This window comes from Neofelis nebulosa, chromosome 1 (assembly GCF_028018385.1).
Source record: "Neofelis nebulosa isolate mNeoNeb1 chromosome 1, mNeoNeb1.pri, whole genome shotgun sequence".
NCBI lineage: Eukaryota > Metazoa > Chordata > Mammalia > Carnivora > Felidae > Neofelis > Neofelis nebulosa.
The window spans coordinates 59029318-59050729 of record NC_080782.1 but is presented as its reverse complement, the minus strand read 5'-3'; the positions used below and the strand labels follow the sequence as shown (position 1 = coordinate 59050729).

The window sequence follows — 21412 nt, the reverse complement described above, 5'->3', positions numbered from 1 at the left end:
CCACTTCAAGTAGCAGAGACATCTTCTCCCAATCCATCTCACCCATAAGACTGCTAGAATGAAACATCTCCTGTGTTCTCTTGCTGGCCATATCCCCATAATTTCCTACTGAGACTAGAGGTGCCATCATCCCATTTCAGCTTCAAGGCTCCAGACACACTTCAATTAAACCATTATTGTCTCCCTACTTCCACACTGGACCTTCTCCCTTTGTCTGACAACCTTCAAATCACAGCTGGAGGCCTTTTCCTAAAGTGAATGTTGGCCAGCCTCTCTCTTCTCCTCTCGATCCATCAAGCCCTGTACAACTCTCCAATTCAGGGGTCGGCCAATTGTTCCTATACAGGGCCAGGTAACACATGGCTCTGTGGACCATTCAGTCTCTGTGGCAATCACTCAACACTAAGATGCAATGTGCAAGCTGACAGTCTATCAATGAATGGGTGTGGCTGTCCTCAAGAAAAAAAAACCCACTTTGTTTAATGGACACTGAAATTTGAGTTTAATAGTTATGTGTCAGAAAATATCTCTTATTTTTTTCAACACTTAATCAACATGAAGACTATTTTTAGCTTGGAAGCCATATAAAAAAAAAAGGCAGCAGGTCAGATATGGCACCTTTGACTGTAATTTTCCAAACTCTACTCCAATCCATCTGGGATGCGCTATTGTGAGCTATTCCCAGAGTGAGGATGAGTTGTAGGTAGGGGAGAGCTAGCAGGCATCATGGTGGGGCAGCAAACCCTCAGCAGACGTGGAAAGGGAGAGCAAAGGGGAGGTGAGGCTGGATGGTGTGAACTGAAAGAAAGTAGGATTTTCTACCTAAAGGTTATTGGTTGGCAAGAGCTTTTTTTTTTTTTTTTTTTTTTTTTTTTTTTTGAGGGGAGCAGCCTAGGAAAATGGAGGTATGGGGGGTGGGGGAATTCTTTAAATCACATGGGGCATGCAAAAGTACATCAGGAGGAACACCCCTGAAGAGAGGAAGCTATTGGTAAGAATTGTAAACTGTCTTGGTAGTGGGCTGTGCACATCCTCCCTTGAGAGTTTTCTGAATTATCCCCCAGACTCTGCAGGGAACAGAAGATGAAAGCAGCTGCAGGGGAGCAGTATCTGGAGCATCACTGAGAGATTGCAGAAACAATTCACTGCCAACAGACTGTCCCGACAGGGTCCCAGTGCTATAGTCATGGCCTGGATTGGCACGCTGCCCCTTAGATGCCCAATTACATGGAAATGGGGTAAATATAATGCAGAATTCACTTTTTCTCTGCTTAACCACTCAAATGAACAGCATGGGAAATTGAGTCTGACCTCATGAGTCAGCCCTGGACAAGTTCTTAACCCTGTCTCTCCCTCCAGGTACCCAATCTGTTGACTGGGGTCCTGGGGCTAGGACAGAGGGGAGGCCCCAAAACTTGATGGATAGATTCAAAGATAACTCCAAGAAGGCAAGTCAGTAGTTTGCTTGGAAACTTCTCCGAGAATTTCCTTGCAAGTGAGTGTATTAGCCAACTTGAGCATGAACTCAACCCAACAAAAGCAAATCCTAGAGGTAAAATGACACTCAATTTGACAACTTCATAACTCCGACTGTCTGAGGGATATGGAAAACCAAAGAGCGTTGGCTCCCATCTTATCAAAGGGATAACTGGATACATTCAATCCAGTATTGTCCTACCCTAAACCACAATATTGACCAAAAGCAATCAAAATCAAAACTGAAGAAACCTGGGAACGATTACTTCTCAAAAAAGAAAACAATCTTAAAAAAATTTTCATCAAAAAACTTGTAGAGAGAGGTGGCTGAGTGAGAATGACATGGGACTAGAGGAGGAGACGTTGATCAGTGGTGGTGGTGATGGGGAGGGTCAAGAGCCCAAGGATGACACTTTGCCTTGGGATAGCAAGAGGGTGCTCAAACCTATTCCAGTGGTACCTGGCTACCCAGGAAACCTGGGAGTCCTGCCTGTATCTAACCTTGTCTAAAACAACTGTGCTCAGGTGTTGCTGGCAAGCAGGGATCCAGTGATCCATCCAGCTGGGAGGGTATTCAACAAGGAGGGATTTGCAGACCACGGTCACGTAGGGTGCTTGAAACCTCCAGGTCCTGACAATTTCCCATGCATGTGCATTTCTCCCTCCCTGAATCAGTAATTTGAATGGATTTGGTTCTCTAGTTTTGTTCTTTTCCTCCCAATATGGAATTCTGGAAAAAAGGGAAAGACTTTTCTAGTTGGGGACTTGTTTTTCCCTTCTCTATCCCCTTGAAGATTTGGAGAGGCAGCAGGAATGTTGTAGAGCACTCATATCCCTGAAGGAACAGCCAGTTGCAATGCACGACCATCACTATAGATCTACGATTTATGAAAATAAAGCAATATGTGCCTGTTTCGGTGCCTGCCGTTTGCCTACCAATGGTGCAGTGTTCACCATTCCAGCCCTCTCGGCATTCACATTTGCCATCTTTACAGGTCCCGTGCTCAATGCAGCGGGGGTGGCACACGCGCTGGTCACAAGCTGCGCCTGTCCAGCCCTCTTCACAGCGGCAGGCTCCCCCGATGCAGACGCCGTGAGTGCCACAGTCTACTGAGCACACTTCTGGAAGAAAAACAATGATTACAGCTCAACACCACAGCTGGCAAAACCCTCCACTGGAGGCCAGACCACACACATGGCCTGGGTCCCTGGAGCAGGCCCCAAGGCCCAGCAGGTGCGTCACCTTGGGAGGCCTCTCCACTGGCTGGGTATTAATTTATTCTTATGTAGTTTCTAGAGCAGTGGTTCTCACAGTGGGGTCCCTGGACCTGCAGCACCACCATCACCTGGGAATTTGTTAGAAATGCAAATTCTTGTGCCTTGTTTTGACCTCCTGAATTGGAAACTCTGGGCATGGGGCTCAGAAATTTGTTTTCACAAATCCTCCAGGTGGTTTTGATGTGCACTAGAGTGTGAGAATGAACCACTGTTCTAGAGCTTGAGGCCATCCCAGGAGGAGGTCACACAGTGGCAATCCAGTTTGGCAAAGCTACCCAGGAGGTGCCATCTGAAAAGATATATGTGCGTCCTGACTCCCTAGCCAGCCGGGACTTTTTTTTTTTCCCTGTTGAGAGCCTGAACTGACCACCGGCCAGCTGGGAACCCCACAGCTCCATTCCCCTAATGATTGCACACTCACCCATCACCCAGATCGGCACCTTGTGGCAATGATGACCTCTATGATTGTGCTGCATTTACACAGCCTCTTTCTCAAAGGAGCTCAAAGTCTTTTGTGCTTGGGGAGGAGACAGACAGACAGATAAACACTCGCTGGCGTTCCAGACCTCTCACTCGAGGACAAGCACGTGCCAGACATTCATCCTTACGACAGACTGTTAAGGGAGGCATGGCTCATTGTGCCAGGGGAGGGAAAACCCAATCAGGAGGGGAAGTGACTCACTCAAAGTCACACAGCATGTAGGCAACACGGTTGCGTCTCAGATTGAGGGCTTCCCCTTCCCCATCCTCTGCAGAGCGTGGCCTGGACCACCAGCATCAGTGTGGAATCCAGAGGTGAGTGGGCTTAGAAGACGTCTCAAAATAGCCCATTTTAACGGACTCTTTTTTTCTTTTGGAATGAAATATTCATTTCTTTCCCATTGTAGGCAAAGCTTCACATATATTCCCTTCCTGATTGCCATGGCAATCTGACAGCTGTCTCACTACCCAGAGGAAGGGGGCGGAATGATGATCGCTTGCTTGGATAGGCACTTGTCACTGTGAATGGAACCATTCTCAGGTAGGTTGGGACTGGCTTGAACTGTTGAACCGTTCCCTTTTAGGGTCACTCGGGAGGGAAGACACATACTCTTAATTTTAGGAAAATAAAGTGTATAGTGCAACTTCATTATTTTCCTGTCACTGGAGTATTGCAGAGCTTTATAACATGTTCACACAGCACCCCAAGGGAGCCTCTTTTCTGTTTTATAGGACGTTCCATTCAGTTTGTCTGGGACTGAATTGTTCTGTTTTGTTTTCTGGTACCTTTAGGGAGTGTGCATAAGAAAACCTATAATGAAAATGGAAGCATTCCTCCCGGGCCCCTCATCCATTTGTAGTGATGGAACAAACGAGGCACAAGAACCTGCGGCATTTTTTTGTGTGTGTGTTTGTTTCTCAGGATCATAGACTTCATGACTGAGAAGAGAGTATGATAGGCCCTATGCAATTAACCTAAGTCCCTTTATCCCAGTGAGAAGAGTAGATTCCCATCCATTTGGGCTCATGGAAGACCATAGGGCATGAGTATTGGGAAAAGCGAGGAGGAAACTTCTTGGCTTACCAACAGAGCAGTCGGGACCCATCCAGTTGGGATCACAGCTGCAGAGACCTGTGTCGGGGACGTAAGTGCCATGCCCACTGCACTGGTCTGGGCACTGGACTCTTGCCAGCTCACAGTTTAGACCACCCCAGCCAGGGCTGCAAAGGCATTCTCCATTTACACAGACCCCATGGCTGGAACAGGTGGGGTCCAAGCAATCAACTGAAAAAAAAAACAAAGAGGACAAGTATTGATCACTTATGGGGGTGGGCCATGAGACACCACCTTGCTGCTGAAGAAGCCAGTGATTCACTAATTCTTATCCTCTTGGGAGCAAATGGAGCAGCCCAGGTAATACTTACGTGGTCTCTTGAAGAACAACCCATAAAGAATTCAAGGATTTTTATGTGCCCAAACACCGAATCTCCAACTTGAAGAGAATGTAAGAGAGAGAGGGGATTTCTCAAGCAGAGCTTTAGGGGGAACCAGATATAGAGGTGTGTCATTCAATGTTGAGAACCTTGTACTTCTAAACATTAGTACTTTAATTATATCATATCAGAGCTTCTGAGCCTGGAACATGAATACTGGTGATATCTCTACATGTATCCCCAAACCCAATTATCCCTCACTATCAGAGAGAAAAAGAAGGCTCATTCTAACTTCACTAATATTTGACTTCAGAAGGTAACAAAGGATTAAAAAGAAAACCAATGAAACTTATAAATGAGTCACTTTCCTAATTAAATTTCACTTAGGCTAAGTTTAAAAGTAGTTTCCATTCGTTGTCACACATCTACAACAGGAGTCAGTGAAAAAAGCAGGATAGAAGGGGTGAAGCTAGGTATGGAAATGATCCCAAAGAGGTAATCTTCCTAAATATAATCATGAGTGGACTGAATGGGGGAGTCTAGCTGTGGCACTGACATTCCCTCAGACTGTCAGTCAGAAGAGTTAATGGTCAGGTTTTGGTCACTGTCATTCTTGCTAGTTTTATGGTCTGTTTGGCCATCTAAGTACTCAGGGTGGGTATGCATCCAGCAGGTAACTTGAAGATTCCTACTCTAGATTCAACTCAAAGTGAGCTGCCAAATCCAGTTCTCAACAACAGGACTTTTGCATGGGAATTTGACTCCAAACCTTGGATGTTCATCCAGCCCCAGAGTTGGATAAATAGGGCTTTTTAGAGGAAGATCAACTTCCTTAGGTATTTCTAACAAATGATACAATGGCATTTGAAGATGAGAGAAATGTACACCATGGGGTTTGAATGGCAAATAGTGGTTTTGCAGAGAGCTCAGATGTTGTCTTGTGAATCAGAGAAATAGGGAAGTCTCATCACCTTATTTAGCTAAGACATACATTTTCTTCATTTTAACAGCTCGGAAATCAGCCCTCTCGGCCTAGGTTAAAGCATTTTCTTCTGCCGTCAACTGGGGGCACAGCCAGCTTGAGACCACTTTAAATTCTTTTCTTGAGGTTTTTTGGACCACTTTGCTGCTGTAATTTAGTCCCTCATGTGCATGTGTGCCATCGTGTAGTTCAAATTCTCAGAGATTTTGATTTCTCTCTTTGCCTGATGCCAAGATTGAAACATACAAGATTTTTGGCCTCTTAAATAGTTCACCATGACACTGAAATGGCAACCCTTTGGGGTCCCAGCTTTTTGTACCATAGTATCAACTTTTTTTCTTCTTATAGCATACAAAATAATGGTATGTTTTAAAATTGATGATACATTGGCTCTAAATATGACATTATTTAGATTACCCATGCCACAAATGATTTCATTCTGGGGTATGTCAGAAATCAGGAACTTGAGTTTATTAGAAATCACAGTATTCCATGAAGTTTCCAAAGAGCAGTGTTCCCTTGAGGCAACAATATGAATTTTCAGTGTAAGGACATGTTTCTGATCTGATCCATTTGAATCTTCTCAGGAAGATATTATTTATGAAAACCAGCTCAAACTATTTGAGCCATGGGGAAACAGAAGCTGCCATTGATTATAAAAAAATAAAAAATACACTCTCAGAAAGGGGAATTTCAGTGATTTATTATTAGGTGGAGACGTTTATGATGATGCTACTTGCTCTGGTTGCAATCACTTTAACGGTTGAATTCATTGTCTTCTGTATTATCACTTCTGATGATATAACCTTTTCTAACACCTTCAAATTTTCTCAGGATGGTGGAGTGCATCTGGAGGTAAATGAATCGAAAGTTTCAAACAAATAGAAGACATTTACGGCTGTGCAATGTCTTTGGCGTCTGTCTTGTGCTTAGAACAGTCAAAAAATATAGGTGTTCAATACCCAGTCGCTACAGGAATGAATGGCAGACTGCTATAAAGCATTTGTCATTACCGAGAAAAACTATGGAGAACTAACAACAAAGAAATGGTGCTAACAACTTCTTGCTTTTGGGAAGCATGCTGTGTCATTTGGGATCTGTACAATATGAGCTAATTCATTCAGAATCAATCTTGTCCATATTCTTCTAATACAAGGAAATCCCAAAGTTGTATTTTTTTCCTCTCTGCCCATCTTTAATACAGCAAAATCAAAATATACACAGAGATATCTCATGTGCTATGTGTCTCAAAAACTACCCTCCATCTATAATTAGCTATTTAAAATGTTTGGTGAGGTGCCAACAGCTAGGAGCTTTCAAAAACTTAAAAAAAAAGCATACCATACACTTTTTCTTTTTTTTTTCTTTTTTTATTTTTAAAAAAAATTTTTTTTTCAACGTTTTTTATTTATTTTTGGGACAGAGAGAGACAGAGCATGAACGGGGGAGGGGCAGAGAGAGAGGGAGACATAGAATCAGAAACAGGCTCCAGGCTCCGAGCCGTCAGCCCAGAGCCTGACGCGGGGCTCGAACTCACGGACCGTGAGATCGTGACCTGGCTGAAGTCGGACGCTTAACCGACTGCGCCACCCAGGCGCCCCCATACACTTTTTCTTAAAAGGATGAAATAAAAAGTAATATACACCTCCCTAAAAGAAAATAAGAAAATATAGTTTTTCTTCCAGACAAGTTAGCTTTCTCTTCTCTATCTTAAATTATAGTATGGAGAAAAGAAGAAAATCCACTGAGATATATTAGTCCAGGAGTGGAATGTCATCAAGAGAATCATTTATTGTATCTAGATATATGAGCCAGCCCTTTCAGTTATACAAGTAAATATGCTTTTTGTGCTATACAATTACAGCAGCTGATGGAGTAACTAAATCAAGACTTTAAGAAGAGCAGTTTCATTATGAATTTTAAATTTGGTTCCAATTTCATGAGATGGTCTTGTGGCCACATCCTTAGAATCTTTAGCAGGCAGGAGGGACTATGGCATCTTACAAAGCTTTATAAATAGAAACAGTGTTACACTTAAAAGGGGGACAGTGGCCTTTACCAGCTAAGAACCATGTGCCTTACAACACCAGCCCCTTGGCAGCTGAAATCATTAGAACTCATTTAGTCTTGGGCCCTCTGTAGATTTGACAAAAAAGGGTTGTGAATGCAATTTCTATCCCTAAGGATAAAAAAAGAGGTCAAGGAATTTTACAAACAATATGTACTATAAACCCCTGAAGAACCATGAATTACATTTATGAAGTTAAATGTCATTGAAAAATGACTCAACCATGAAACTGACAAGAAAACATGGCTGACTTGAACTAATATGTCCGTTCCTCTCTCATCACCTGCCCACTCCCCCAGATATCATTAAATGAAACCTCGTGAATCCGTCCTTTCATTTTCTTGTGCAAATTTGTTAATAGTACAACAATGTTTATACAGCAAAAATGGAGGATGGCAACTATTGATTTCGTTGCCATGGCCATTTCAGGTAAATTGTCTGAACGTTATGACTATGATGAATATCAGAAATAAAAAAGCTAAATGGAAGAAAAAGTGCTGATCCAGAGCTTCTGATTCCATTTCCTATTTTGAAAACAGCATATGAATCACCTCAATTCATTCTTTTTGGGTTGCAGAAATCAATAGAGGAGATTTCATCCTTTTATAATGATCCACGTGGCTTTCTTGTTTTGTTGGATGGTTAATTCATTCCGAACATTTAAATAAGACTGGTTGGTAGAGTAAGAAAGTTGAGAAATCACTTGAAATTCTACTCACAAAGATATGTACAATCTTTACTGGAGGGAAAAAAAAATTCTAAGACGGGCAATGTCATTGCTTTATCATTTCGTTCTCGCCAAATGATGTATGCAAAAGGTCGTTTTAACCTTTCTTGTCATGTTATTGGCCTCTCCCATGTTTTCAGCAAATGCAGCTTTGCCTTCTGCAATCCATTTATCTTTAAGAACTTTAACCTTTCAAGCAGGGTTATTAAATCAGTCCTTCCTCTATCCAAACTCCCAATTTGGTTTTATGATGCAGATGGAGGGAGGCTACCTTTTATAATAGAGGGGAAAAAAAACATATAGAGTGTTGAGCAAATGAAGATCTGGGGGTCAGACTTCTGGGTCCCATTAATGGCATTACCACTGATGTATTGGAAAATCTTAGAAGAATAATGTCATGGAAGCTGACTCTTTGTAGCCATAGTTCTAAAAACTATGAAATGGGAGATTTCAGAAGGAGAGCTTTTGTATGTTTATCTAAGGATAAGCTACTGTCATTACTTTGTCGTGAGGGCTGTAATGATTTTTTTTTAATAGAACCCTGGAGATCTATTACTTAACAGGATGGGAGAACAGATCCACTCGAATCTGAGAACCTCATAGCACCTGAGGCCCCTTTTTCTCAGCTTGGCAGTGAGAAGCTGAGAGGCAACACAGGCATATGGCACCTAACAGAGTCTTTTCTAGGAGGACATTCTGTGTGGTCTTCTCAAGTTATTTCACATGGGGTAGGTGGTGGGCTTCACTTTTCCCCTTAGCTTGTTGGGTGAGTTGACACTTTTTCCACTGGGAATGTGGGAGGGAAAAGTGCTGTTTGAGTTGCACGGGAATGTTTGCCTGGCAGACACATGTAGAAGAAAGGTGCTCAGCTGGAAAATAACAACTGAGCCAATTCAAAGGGTGGGAGTGGGCCAGGGATAGAGAGCATCAAGGCTCTTACCTGACTACGAACTCTGGTTCATGCTTTATATTGAGAGAAACAAGAGATGAACAAGCCGAGACTGTACTATGGAAGCACAAATACAGAGGGGGAAGAGTGACAGGCAGTTTGTCAGAGTTCCTTCGCCTTATAGGTCTCAACACCTTGTACCAAATAACTCTTCTACAAGCACTAACCAGAGTGACTAGGACTGTAGCTGGCTTCTGATCAGCTCCAGAGCGGTGCTCCTTCCCAATCCCTGTACTGCCTCCTCCATGCCGCCTTCCTGCTCACTGAGTCTCATCTCTGATAGTGTCTTTTCAGATAGGATTCAGTTTATTACACCCCTAACTTTTCCCATGGGTGCTAGAGGCCACCAGAATGCATGTTATACTGAGCATTTCAGAATTCACCAAATTCCAGTCCTGTGCTACACACCCACCTCCTCTAATTCTGTGTGATTTAGGTTACCAGGACAATGTGCCCTACAACGTGTCTCTAAATGACATGGCTGTCTATTGTCTTTCAAGTCTGACTGCTTTCTGTTGGTATTAATTTTTGTAAAATGTACACATACATATATGGGTACTAGATTACCAGGGGCAGTTAAAAAAAAAAAAAACAACTATGGGGAACACAGGGAGATTAAGGATTCTTGTTTATTTATTTATTTTTCTGGATAGCTTTAGTAATTCCCAAATCAGAGGATTTTAAATAAAGCAGAAGAAAAGAGGAAGATCGGGAAGTAGAAGAAATAAAAAAGGGTAAAGAAGGAGCAGGGGGGGGGGGAAGGAGGAGTTACAGGCAAAGGGAAGAAAGATAGAGGCAGAGAAAGCAATTTAAAGAAGTAGCCAATTAACATAAAGAAGGGTAAACAAAGCATTCCTTCCAGAACCCCTCCACAGCCCTGTGTTTTCTACAACTTCAGAAGTCTACAAAACCCAAGGCATTTGAAGTTCTCTGCGCAAAATGTTGAAATCTCCTTTGCAAAATGCGGAGCCTTGGATTGGGTTCCTTAGCAAACGTCTGAGCCTGTAGTAGCCTCCCGCCTCTGCTGCTGCCCAGCCTGGCCCTGCAGCACTTACCTTCCTCACAGTGCTCGCCTTTGTGGCCAGCGGAGCACACACAGTTCCCATCAATGCAGGAGCCATGGCCCCCGCAGGAAGGATCGATGCACTGATTCATGGGCACATCACACTCTGCGCCTTTCCAGCCGCTGTAGCACTGGCACGTCCCTTTGGAATATTGTCCGTTTCCACTGCACAGGACGGGGCAGGCAGCTGCAAAAACCAGAGACAGAACACCAGGTCACAGGGGGCAGTGCCTGAAGGGTTGTGTCTGTCTATGGAGGCAGAGCCCACCTGGCATTTCAGCTTTGTTTGCAATGTTAGAGGTTGGAAACTCTGGTCATGGAGGTGCGGAGCCATCTTCAAATAAACAATTACTATCACAATGACAACAACAAAAATGCTACTAGTAACAGCAGCTACCACCAATTAGATGCTTATTATGTGCCAGGCACAGGGTCAAATGCCCTATGTACAATTTATTCCTTAATCACCATAATCATTCTATGAGGTGGAGGCTAGACTCTGGATGCCTGTTTTACAGATGAAGTTCAGACTGGCCAGATTAGGCAGCCAAAGCCACAAAGCTCAAAAGAGGGGGAGTCCCCTTAGAAAGCAAGTTGGCCCAACTCTAAGCTGTGCACTTGATCAAGCTACATGGATTCATGTGTTATTATTAGTGGTACAGGAGATTAGGATCCATTTTGCTGAGTATTTAGCTAATTGGCTTCTATTCCTGACAACTTTATGTCCATTAAAAAGAAGTGGGATGGGCTGTGGTTGACACACTCAATCTCTTTATGTTTTAGCTTCCTTATCTAGACTACAAAGAGATAAATGTGTAATAAAGAATAGACTAAACATGTCTGGACTATTAAGAAAAAGAAATCAAGAAGGGGAGGGCAAACCGAAGATCTGAAACTTGTAGTGGTTCCTGTCCCAGCTGGGACTCCCCTGCATTTGTGCAGAGGAAGAGGGCTGAAAGTCATCGAGGACCATCTGGTATGAGATTACCCAATGTTTTTCACCAATCTCAGCTCAAATGTGCCAATTCATCACTTTTAGAGATCAAGACTGGGATTTTAGTGGTCACCTTCAGTCTTTGGACTCTTCCTTTCAGAATCGGTTTGTAAAGAACCTAAGTTTCCAATGTGGCTTCTCATTTTGGGCCTAGAAGGAGGGCACAACTGCCTGCTTTGGAGCTGGCACTCAGGGGCCTTCAGAAATGACCAAGAGAGATGTTTCAGAGACTCCTGGTTTACCCATGATTTGGAATGCATGGGTTCTGAGAATTTTACATGTACATGTATGTGTACAGACCAAACTGTGTCACAGGACAGGGATGCAATTAGATCGCTGCAGTAAGTGGTGCCACCCTGCCTCATCAACTGTCCCCTGTTGTCATGTATCTATCTTGTTTTTATAGTAATTAGCTTTCCTTCTGTGAGAGTCTAATTTCCCGGAGATTTAGTAAACCCCTTGAGGACAGGACCATGTTCATCACTGTTGATTTCCTTTTAGCTCTGCAGTCATCAATGTTGATGTAAGTAAATATTTCTCCTATGTTCCTGATATTTAGACATCGTCAACTAGGAGGTTATGGCAAGCACTAAATGGCCATTTATGAAAGACATGGAAAACACAGTTTGTGGAATAGACCTCATGCTGCACACCTGGTACCTTTTTCTGAGGTTTGTAACTTAATTGCAAACTTTTCTGAAACAAAAACATCTTAAAGTTGACATATGGTTGAGGGATGTCCTGCCCTCCCCCCAGTGTTTTATTATAGGATAGTTGTGGAAATTATTTGGGCTATGATTCTTAGCAGAATTCTCATCCTTCTGAATCTACCAGAGAAAAATGAGTTCAAAAGTGAGAACATCAAAGCCACATAATTGACTCTGGATAGACTCTCTTTAAATGTAGAGAGCATGCTTTCTATTCCAGGATACTTTAGCAGAGGTCTGTACACAGTTGCTATACATGCTGATTGTCTAAGGCAGGGTAGAAGAAAGCTTTGAACCCAGGGTGCCCAAGATACAGGTTAGGGACTGTGCAAATGTGAGGAAGCATGAGAAAAAGTATGGTCTTTTGAAAAGTTTTGAGAGGGCTCTGAAGAAAAAGTAAATTTGTTCCATGTCAGTTTCTCATGAAATATGCTAAGTTCTATGTCAGGAATGGCAAATGTGTGATGTAAATTACTATTCTCCCTTCCTGTACCTCTGCAGGCATCATCAATTGATCATGGAATCTTGTTGCCCTGAGCCTAGACAGAGCCTCAAACCTTCAATGCAGTGCCCAGGTTGAGACCTGCAAGAAGGCAGAATTGGCATTTCAAGAGAAAATCCACTTTCCATTTTTGATCTAGGTAACATTAAAGATATCTCTTCTACTGGCAAGACTAGAATCGGCATCATTTCTTACCCCACTTCTACTCTAGCCCACTGAAATAGGAAACTAGTGAGAAGGGTGGCCACACATACAGTGAAATGAGCTTCCAAGGGCTGTTTCTGAGTTGAGGATTATATATTGGACAAGCTTCCATGAACAGCAGAGAAAGTTACATCCAATCACCCCCACTGGACCCCCACTGCACCTTCTTTCCTCTCAAAGGGTGGAAGAGGGTAGAAAGTAAGGGGTGAATAAATATTATCTTTATTAATTGATAAAATAGTTACAATTATTTTATTTATTCATACTGCAACTATTTCTCTTCTGTATAAACTCCATGTGGTGAAAAAAAAATAGGATTGTCTAGAAGGTAAGAATGGATTTTATTTAAAACCAGGTGCTTGGGAAATCAAATTTAAAATGTGACCTACTTAAATTACTCAGGGGAAGAAATGGAGACTCGTCAGGTCAGAGAATTCTCCACATTCTAAATGCAGCTTTCCTGCAGTATGTTTGCTGCATGACCACTGGGAGTATGGTAAGAAATGCAAAACACTGTGGTATTCTCTGGAAAGCAAGGCACTGGATGGACTTGGCTGATGCCACATAAAAAAGTGGAAGCAGCTTAAAGAGGAATGAATTTTTCTAGTAATCCAGGTGCCACTGGGGGCGGATGCAAAAGCCAGATGAGAGCCTTCTAGTGGTCACTGGGCTCACCTGCACGGAGAGCATCATCCCTCAGGAGTAACTGACTCATTCTCAAACATAACTCAACCCAGACCGTCACAGTATGTAAGGCTCAGCCTGATCCTCATTTGAGAGGCCGAATGTGGGGACCTCCCATATTCATAATGTTTCTTATATTTTTACTATCACAAATCTACATGATTGTTTTCTTTAAATGATAGTTTATAGGACAAACAACTTTTGACTCCATGCTCTGCCCAGAGGTAATATGGAGCAGAAGCAGAAAGAGCAAAAATTTTGTTGTCAGAAAGACCTGGGCTTAAAAACCTGGCTTGTCACTTACCAGCTTTGGGAATTTGGCCAGATCACTGCATTTCTCTGAAATCCAATTTTATCTTCAATGTATCATTTTTCAGAGTTAATGGGAGCATTAAGTGCAATTATGCATGCAAGGACTCAAAGTAGTAGCTGACACATGGTTTACAATGACCAGATGTTCCCTCTTGAAATTCCAGACTGAACCTCCAAAATGACTTCAAGGGTTAATAAAATAAAAAATGCAGTGTGTCTCAAACGTGTGCATGCACGCACATACATACCTCCACCACCACCACCACCAGGCTATCAAATAATGCTAATGGAAAGAGTTCATCTTCTTCTTCCTGCAATCTTCTCTGGTTGTGGGTGGGAGGTGGTTTTGGAATCACATGTGGAGTGTTTGATGTCCCTGCCTCTCTCTCCTCTTCCTGAGGCTTACAGTAGCAGAACATTGCGCATTCAAGCTACTATTTAAAATTAATTAAAATGTTTGCACAAAGTGACTATTCTTGTTTTACAAATCCAGTAAATAGAAGCTCTAAGACTCACGCAGAAGAAAAATAAATTACTGCTGCCACTAACAAATGACAAGTTAACAGGCTGATGACAAAAAAAAAATGACACAATTTAGATTCACCTAAATGTGTAAAGCTCATTTTAATGATCAAGCTGCAGGGTTTTTTTCTCCCCCAAGTTCTCTGTAAGGGATGAAATGAATTATCAGTGTTATTTGCTCAGTGGGAAGTAACAGGACAAGCCACCCATATCTTCTGTTTTCTTTTTTTTTTAATGTTTATTTATTTTTTAGAGAGAGAGGGAGTGAGCGAGTGAGCATGAGTGGGGAAGGGTTAGAGGGAGAGAGGGGGACAGAGGATCTGAAGCTGGCTCTGTACTGACAGCAGCAAGCCTGACACGGGGCTCGAACCCACAAACCATGAGTTCATGACCTGAGTCGAAGTCGGAAGCTCAACTGACTGAGCCACCCAGAAGTCCCTCAAATGTTGTATCTTTTAAAAATTATTTGAAATATGATTGAAAGTCTCTGTGGAAAAGAGACTTGAGAATACTTGAACCTAGTAATCTGGGTAAATTGTCAAACTAACACTAATGATTAATTGGTTGTCTTACTTCCCAGTTAATCAATAAATACTTATGAATAGCCTAATATGTACTAGTAGCTGGGTTAGGTGCTAGGAAAAGAATGATGGAGAAATAAAGATGCCTGATTGTCCTGAAGCAATTGAGGATCTAATATTTGGGTGATAAAGGCAAAGCAAAGCTCAGTATCCTTAACACCAAAACTGGTGTCCCGTGGTCTTTCCACATTGTGGAATTAGCTTGGTGCTCAGCAAAATGGATTAGGAAAGAGAAGTTTCATTTCTTACTAGGTCCCTGCAAGGAGCTCATCTGCAGATCCAAGGTGGGGAAGTACTCTGACCAGGGAACTTGGTGGGATGCAGATCTGCCTGATTTGGATTCTTAGATGAGGACTTTTGTGGGCTCTAGGGCCTAGTTTGCCCACACCCAGGCAAGGAGCTGAATCATAGCCCTACCCACTGTGAAGAGTTTCTTCTAGCTCCATGTGACCAGAATGGCTGGTAACAGCTCCTGGAAGCTGTGTAGTCCAACTGTGCTTGAGCCAAGAGGCAGACAGGAAGATCCGACTGCCCCCAAAGCAAAGCTAGTACCACGCATGGAGGCTTTCTGTGGTATTCACAGTAGGGGGATTAATTCATGCCAAGGCTGAAGGTAGCTCTCAACCCCTCCCACCTGAAGAGCATGTTTGGAAGTTGAGAGTAGTCTGGAGTCTTCCTTCTCCCTTCCACATAGGCAAGGGGGCTGAGACATAGCCCCAATCACTGTGGAGTATGTCTTTCAGCCCTATCTAACCAGGGCTGGTAAGAAAAATGTGAAAGCTGCATGGCCCAGTAGTACTAGAGCTGAGAATAGGGGAGGTAGAGCCAAGTTTGCAGAGTGAAGCCAGTAGACCTGTTTGGCCCCAGAACTTGGAGTATAAGTCAGCTTGCATTAAGACAACAAAGAGTTTTACTAGTTTTAGAGTGGCTTCCCCCACAGTGCCCTGGCAGGAAATCTAATTTGTGGCCCTGCTTAATGCTGAATATTGCCTTCAGCCTGTGTGACCAAGGAACCTGCATAGCTCATTCAACAACCCTACATACAGTGGCATTTGAACAGAGAGCATAGCCTGTGGTTTCCTTTGTCTGTAGAGCAAAATGAGTGGCCTCATATGACCAAGAATTCAGTGAATACCCTGGCCTGATTCAAACTCTCAAACAATGAACTGTACAAACCTTGGGTCCTGGTTTGTTGCCCTGACTAATTCATAGCCCATTTATAATACCTAGCTCTAACCATTTATGAAGCCTGACCAGAGAATCCAGGCAGCCATGAAGCCCATCCTATAGCTTCACTTGGGTAGACAACCAAGCCAGCAGTCATATCCAACTATTCTTAGCCAGTGGCAAATCCCTTCACCCTTGTCCTCAGGGCTCAAACAGTTGTCCTGCCCCAAAACAGACCATAATATCAGGCTCTACCTGCCTAGGGACATTACCATAAGACATATTCAGAAGCCCAAAATGAGCTGATTGGTGAGGAACTATATCTTCCAAAGCAAACCTGTAAAATCTGCAAGAGAAGTCTCAACATAAAGAATCAAGGACCACAAAAAAATTAGGTAAATATGACACTACTGAAGGAAACTATAAAATTCTATACTGTACTGATCCTACAGAAATGGAGATCTATGAATTGTGAGACAAAGAATTCAAAATAAGCCTCTTAAGGAGGTTCAGTGAACTCCAAGAAAACACAGACAACTAAATGAAATTAGCAAAACAATGCATGAACAAAATGAGAAGTTTGACAAGGAAATAGAAACCATCAAAAAAACAAAAACAAAAACAAAAACAAAACTCAAGTTGAAAAATATAATAGCCCAACTGAGAATTCAATATAGAGTTTCAAAAGTAGTAGACTTGACCATGCAGAAGAAAGAATCAGTGACCTGGAGGATAGAATATTGGAAACTACCCACTTAGTGGAGCAAAAAAGAAAAGAATGAAAGAGTGAAGAAAGCCTACAGGAATTATAGGACACAATGAAAACAGATAACATTCACATTATCTGAATTCCAGAAGATGAGATAAAGAGAAAGGGACAGAACGTATATTTAAAAGCCAATAATGGCTGAAAACATCCCAAATCTAGGGAGATAAATGGAAATCTAGATCCATGAGACTGAAACAAATAGGTTGAACTCAAATAGGGCTACACTGAGACACATTAATTAAATTGTCAAAAATCAAAGGTAAAGAATTTTAAGAAAATCAAGATAAAAGAGAGAAGTAATATACAAGGAAACCTGTATAGAACAATCAACAGACGTCTCAACAGAAAATTTTCAGGCCAGGAAAAACTGGGATAACATATTCCAAATACTGAATAAAAATAACTGTCTACTGAAAATTCTATACCGGGTGAAACTATCCTTCAGAAACAATGGAGGAATAATGACCTACCCAAATAAACAAAAGCTGAGGGAGTTCATGACCACCAGACCTGACCTACAAGAAATTCTAAAGGAGTTCTGTGAGTGGAAGTGAAAGAATGCTAATTAACTTCAAAAACAAACAAACAAACAAAAAAACCGTAGTGTAAATCTCACTGGTAATGGTAAATATATATATAGTTAGATTTTGCAATATGGTAATAGCGGCACATAACTAACTTACAACTCTAGCTCTAGTTCTAAGTTATACAATTACATGTAAATTGTAATAGCAATAGCCTAAAATGTGAGTGGGAGAAGTATAAAATATATGAATTCTATTGAAATTAAGTTGTTATCAGTTTAAGATATTATAAGTTTAAGATATTTTATGTACCCCTCATGGTAATCCCAAGGGAAAATCTTGTAGCAATTACACAAAAGAATACAATAAAGATGCTTAAGCATGCTAATGCCAAAAGATATCAAAACACACAAAAAAGCAGGATAAGAAATAAGGAACAATGGATCTACAAAACAGCAGAAAACAATTAACAAAATGGTAATAGTGTTTACTTATCAATAATTATTTATTTATTAAAAAATTTTAATGTTTATTTATTTTTGAGAGAGAGAGAGAGAGCAGGAGAGGGGCAGAGAGAGAGAGGGAGACAGAATCCCAAGCAGGCTCTGTGCTGTCAGCACAGAGCCCAATTTGGGGCTCGAACCCACAAACTGTGAGATCATGACCTGAGCTGAAACCAAGAGTGGGATGCTCAACCCACTGAGCCACCTAGGTGCCCCTCGATAACTACTTTAAATGTAAATGATTAAAATTTCCAATCAAAATACAAAGAGTGGCTGAAAGGAAAAAAGACAAGATCCAACAATATGCTGCTTACAAGAGACTCACTTTAGCCTTAAAGACACACAGAGAGTGAAGAGATGGAAAAAAAGACATTTCAAGTAAATGGTAACAACAACAAAAAGGAGGGGTAGCTATATTTATACCAGACCAAATAGACTTTTAAAATGATAAAAACAAACAAACAAACAAACAAACAAAGAAACAAGGAAAGTCATTATATACAGGGGTCAATAAGAGAAATAAGAGAAAAACAATTGTAGGGGCGCCTGGGTGGCGCAGTCGGTTAAGCGTCCGACTTCAGCCAGGTCACGATCTCGCGGTCCGTGAGTTCGAGCCCCGCGTCAGGCTCTGGGCTGATGGCTCAGAGCCTGGAGCCTGTTTCCGATTCTGTGTCTCCCTCTCTCTGGCCCTCCCCCGTTCATGCTATGTCTCTCTCTGTCCCAAAAATAAAAATAAAAAACGTTGAAAAAAAAATTTTAAAAAGAGAAAAACAATTGTAAATATTTATGTACCAAATATTGAAGCACCTAAATACATAAAGTGAAAACTAATAGAGCTAAAAGGAGAAATAAACGATAATATAATAATAGTTGGGGACTTTAATACCCCATTCTCAACAATGGATAGATCATCCAGACAGAGAATTGATAAGGAAATAGCTGATTTGAACAACAGTATGACTAAATGGACCTAAAAGACATATAAAGAACCTTCTATCCTACAACACCAGAATATACATTCTTCTGAAGTGCACATAAAACATTTTCTAGTATAGACCACATGTTAGAGCACCAAATAAGTCTTAGAAAAATCAAGGTTAAAATTATAACAAATATCTTTTCAGACCACAGTGATCTGAAACTAGAAATCAATAGCAAGGGGAAAATGGGAAAATTCACAAAAACATGGAAATTAAACAGCATCCTCCTGAGCAAACAAATGATGAAAGAAGAAACTAAAAGTGAAAAAGTTTTCTTGGGACAAATGAATATAGAAATACAACATACCAGAACTTATGGGATGCAGTATAAGCAGTTCTTAGGAAGTTCACAGCAGTAAATGCCTACATTAAGAAGCAAAAAGAACTCAAATAATAGCATAACTCTATGCCTTAAGGAACTAGAAAAATAAAGAACTAAGGCCAAAGTTAGCAGAAGAAAAGAAATCATAAGGATTCGAGCAGAAATAAATGAAGTAGAGAACAGATACACAACAGGAAAGATTAGCCAAACTAAGAGTTGGTTCTTTGAAAAGATACACAAAATTGACAAACCCCTCACAGGACTAACCAAGAAAAAAACAGAAAGGATCCAAATCAACAAATTTAAAAATGAAAAAGGAGACATAATAACTGACCACACAAAAATACAAAGGATCAGAAAAGGCTACCATGAATAACTATACACCAACAAATTGGACAACCTAGAAGAGATGGAAAAATTCTTAGAAAATCTGAATAAACAAATTACCAGTAAGGAGATTGAATTAGTAATAAAAAATCTCCCAATGAAGAAAAGCCCAGAACCAGAATTCATTGGTGAATTTTACCAAACATTTAAAGAAGAAGTAACACAAATCTTTCTCAAACTCTACCAAAAAATCCCAACTGGAGATCCTGTTTGGGAAAATGAGAGTAATCTGGAATGGCCCCTCTTCTTACCATCCAGGCAAGGGGGCTGAGAATATATTTTATGAGGCTAGCACTGTCTGATACCCAAACCAGAAAATAACACTACTAGAAAAGAACACTACAGGCCGATATTCCTAAAAAATATAGATGCAAAACTTTCACCAAAATACTAGTAAACTGAATTTAGCAACACATTAAAAACATCATTCACCATGATCAAGTGGGATTTATCTCTAGGATGTAAAGATAGTTCACATACATAAACCAATTAATGTGACACATTCTGTTAATAAAAGGAAACAAAATAATATCATCTCAATAGACACAATAAAAAGCCTCTGACAAAATTCAACATCCACTCATGATAAATACTCCTAACAAATTAGGCAAAGAAGGAATATATCTCAACATAATAAATCCTATATATGAGAAGCCCACAGCTGACATCATACTCAACAGTGAAAGGTTGAAAGGTTTTCCTTTAAGATCAGGAATAAAACAAGGGTGTCCACTCTCAGTCCTATTCAACAAAGTACTAGAAGTACTAGTAAGAGCAGTCAGGCAAGAAAAAGAAATAAAAGGCATTGAAATTGGAAAGGAAGATGTAGAATTGTCTCTATTTGCAGATGACATTATTTTATAGACAGAGAATCTTAAACATTCAACCAGAAAACTTAGATCTAATTAATGAATTCCATAAAGTTGCAGGATACAAAATCAACGTAAAAGAATCAGTAGTATTTCTATATCTTAACAACAAAGTTTTAAAAAATAAAGAAAGAAATTAATGCCATTTACAATAGCATCAAAAGCAATAAAATACTTAGGAACAAATTTAACTAGGGAAGCGAAAGATCTCCACTCTGAAAACTGTAAAACACTGATGAAAGAAATCAAAGAAGACACAAATAAACAGAAAGGTATTCTATGCAATGTATTTGAAGAATTCATAATGTTAAAATGTCAATACTACCAAAAATCATCTACAGATACAATGCAGTTTTTATCAAAATTCCAATGGCATTTTGGTCCACAAAAGACCTCAGACAGAAAAAGAAATCCTGAGAAAGAACAAAGCAGAAGATATCATACTTCGTGAGTTCAAGCTATACTATAAAGCTATAGTCATCAAAATAGCATGGTTCCAGTATAAAAACAGACACATAGACCAAAAGAACAGAATTGAGAGTCCTGAAATGAACCCAAGCATATATGGTCAACTAATATTTGGCAAGGGAGCCAAGGGTATTTACTGGAGAAAAGATGGTCTCCAATAAATGGAGCTGGGAAATTTGGATATTTGCATGTAAAAGAATAAAACTGGGCCCCTCTCTTACACCAGTCACAAAAACAACTCAAAATAAATTAAAGATTTAAATGTAAGACCTGAAACCATGAAACTTCTAAGAGAAAATATAGGAACAAATCTCCTTGACATGGGTCTTGCTAATGAATTTTTGGATATGACACCTAAAATACAAGCAACATAATAAAAAATAAACAAGTGGGACTATATCAAACTAAAAAGCTTTTCCACAGCAAAAGAAACCATCAACACAGTGAAACACAACTCTCA

At 40.7% G+C, this 21412-nt stretch overlaps 1 protein-coding gene across 24 annotated transcripts in view; it reads right to left on the bottom strand.

Moving 5' to 3' along the window:
• The window catches only part of TENM2 (teneurin transmembrane protein 2), a 1977383-nt gene that overhangs the window by 142642 nt on the left and 1813329 nt on the right, over nt 1-21412 (bottom strand). For 20 of the 24 annotated variants that reach the window (XM_058722697.1, XM_058722719.1, XM_058722713.1 and 17 more), the window contains 3 exons: nt 10450-10644; nt 4319-4519; nt 2386-2598 (listed from right to left, as the gene is read on the bottom strand). In XM_058722697.1, coding sequence (XP_058578680.1) covers nt 2386-2598; nt 4319-4519; nt 10450-10644 — 609 coding nt within the window. The remainder of the gene's footprint in view (nt 1-2385; nt 2599-4318; nt 4520-10449; nt 10645-21412) is intronic. The other 4 variants (XM_058722750.1, XM_058722759.1, XM_058722779.1 and 1 more) reach the window with 2 other exon arrangements.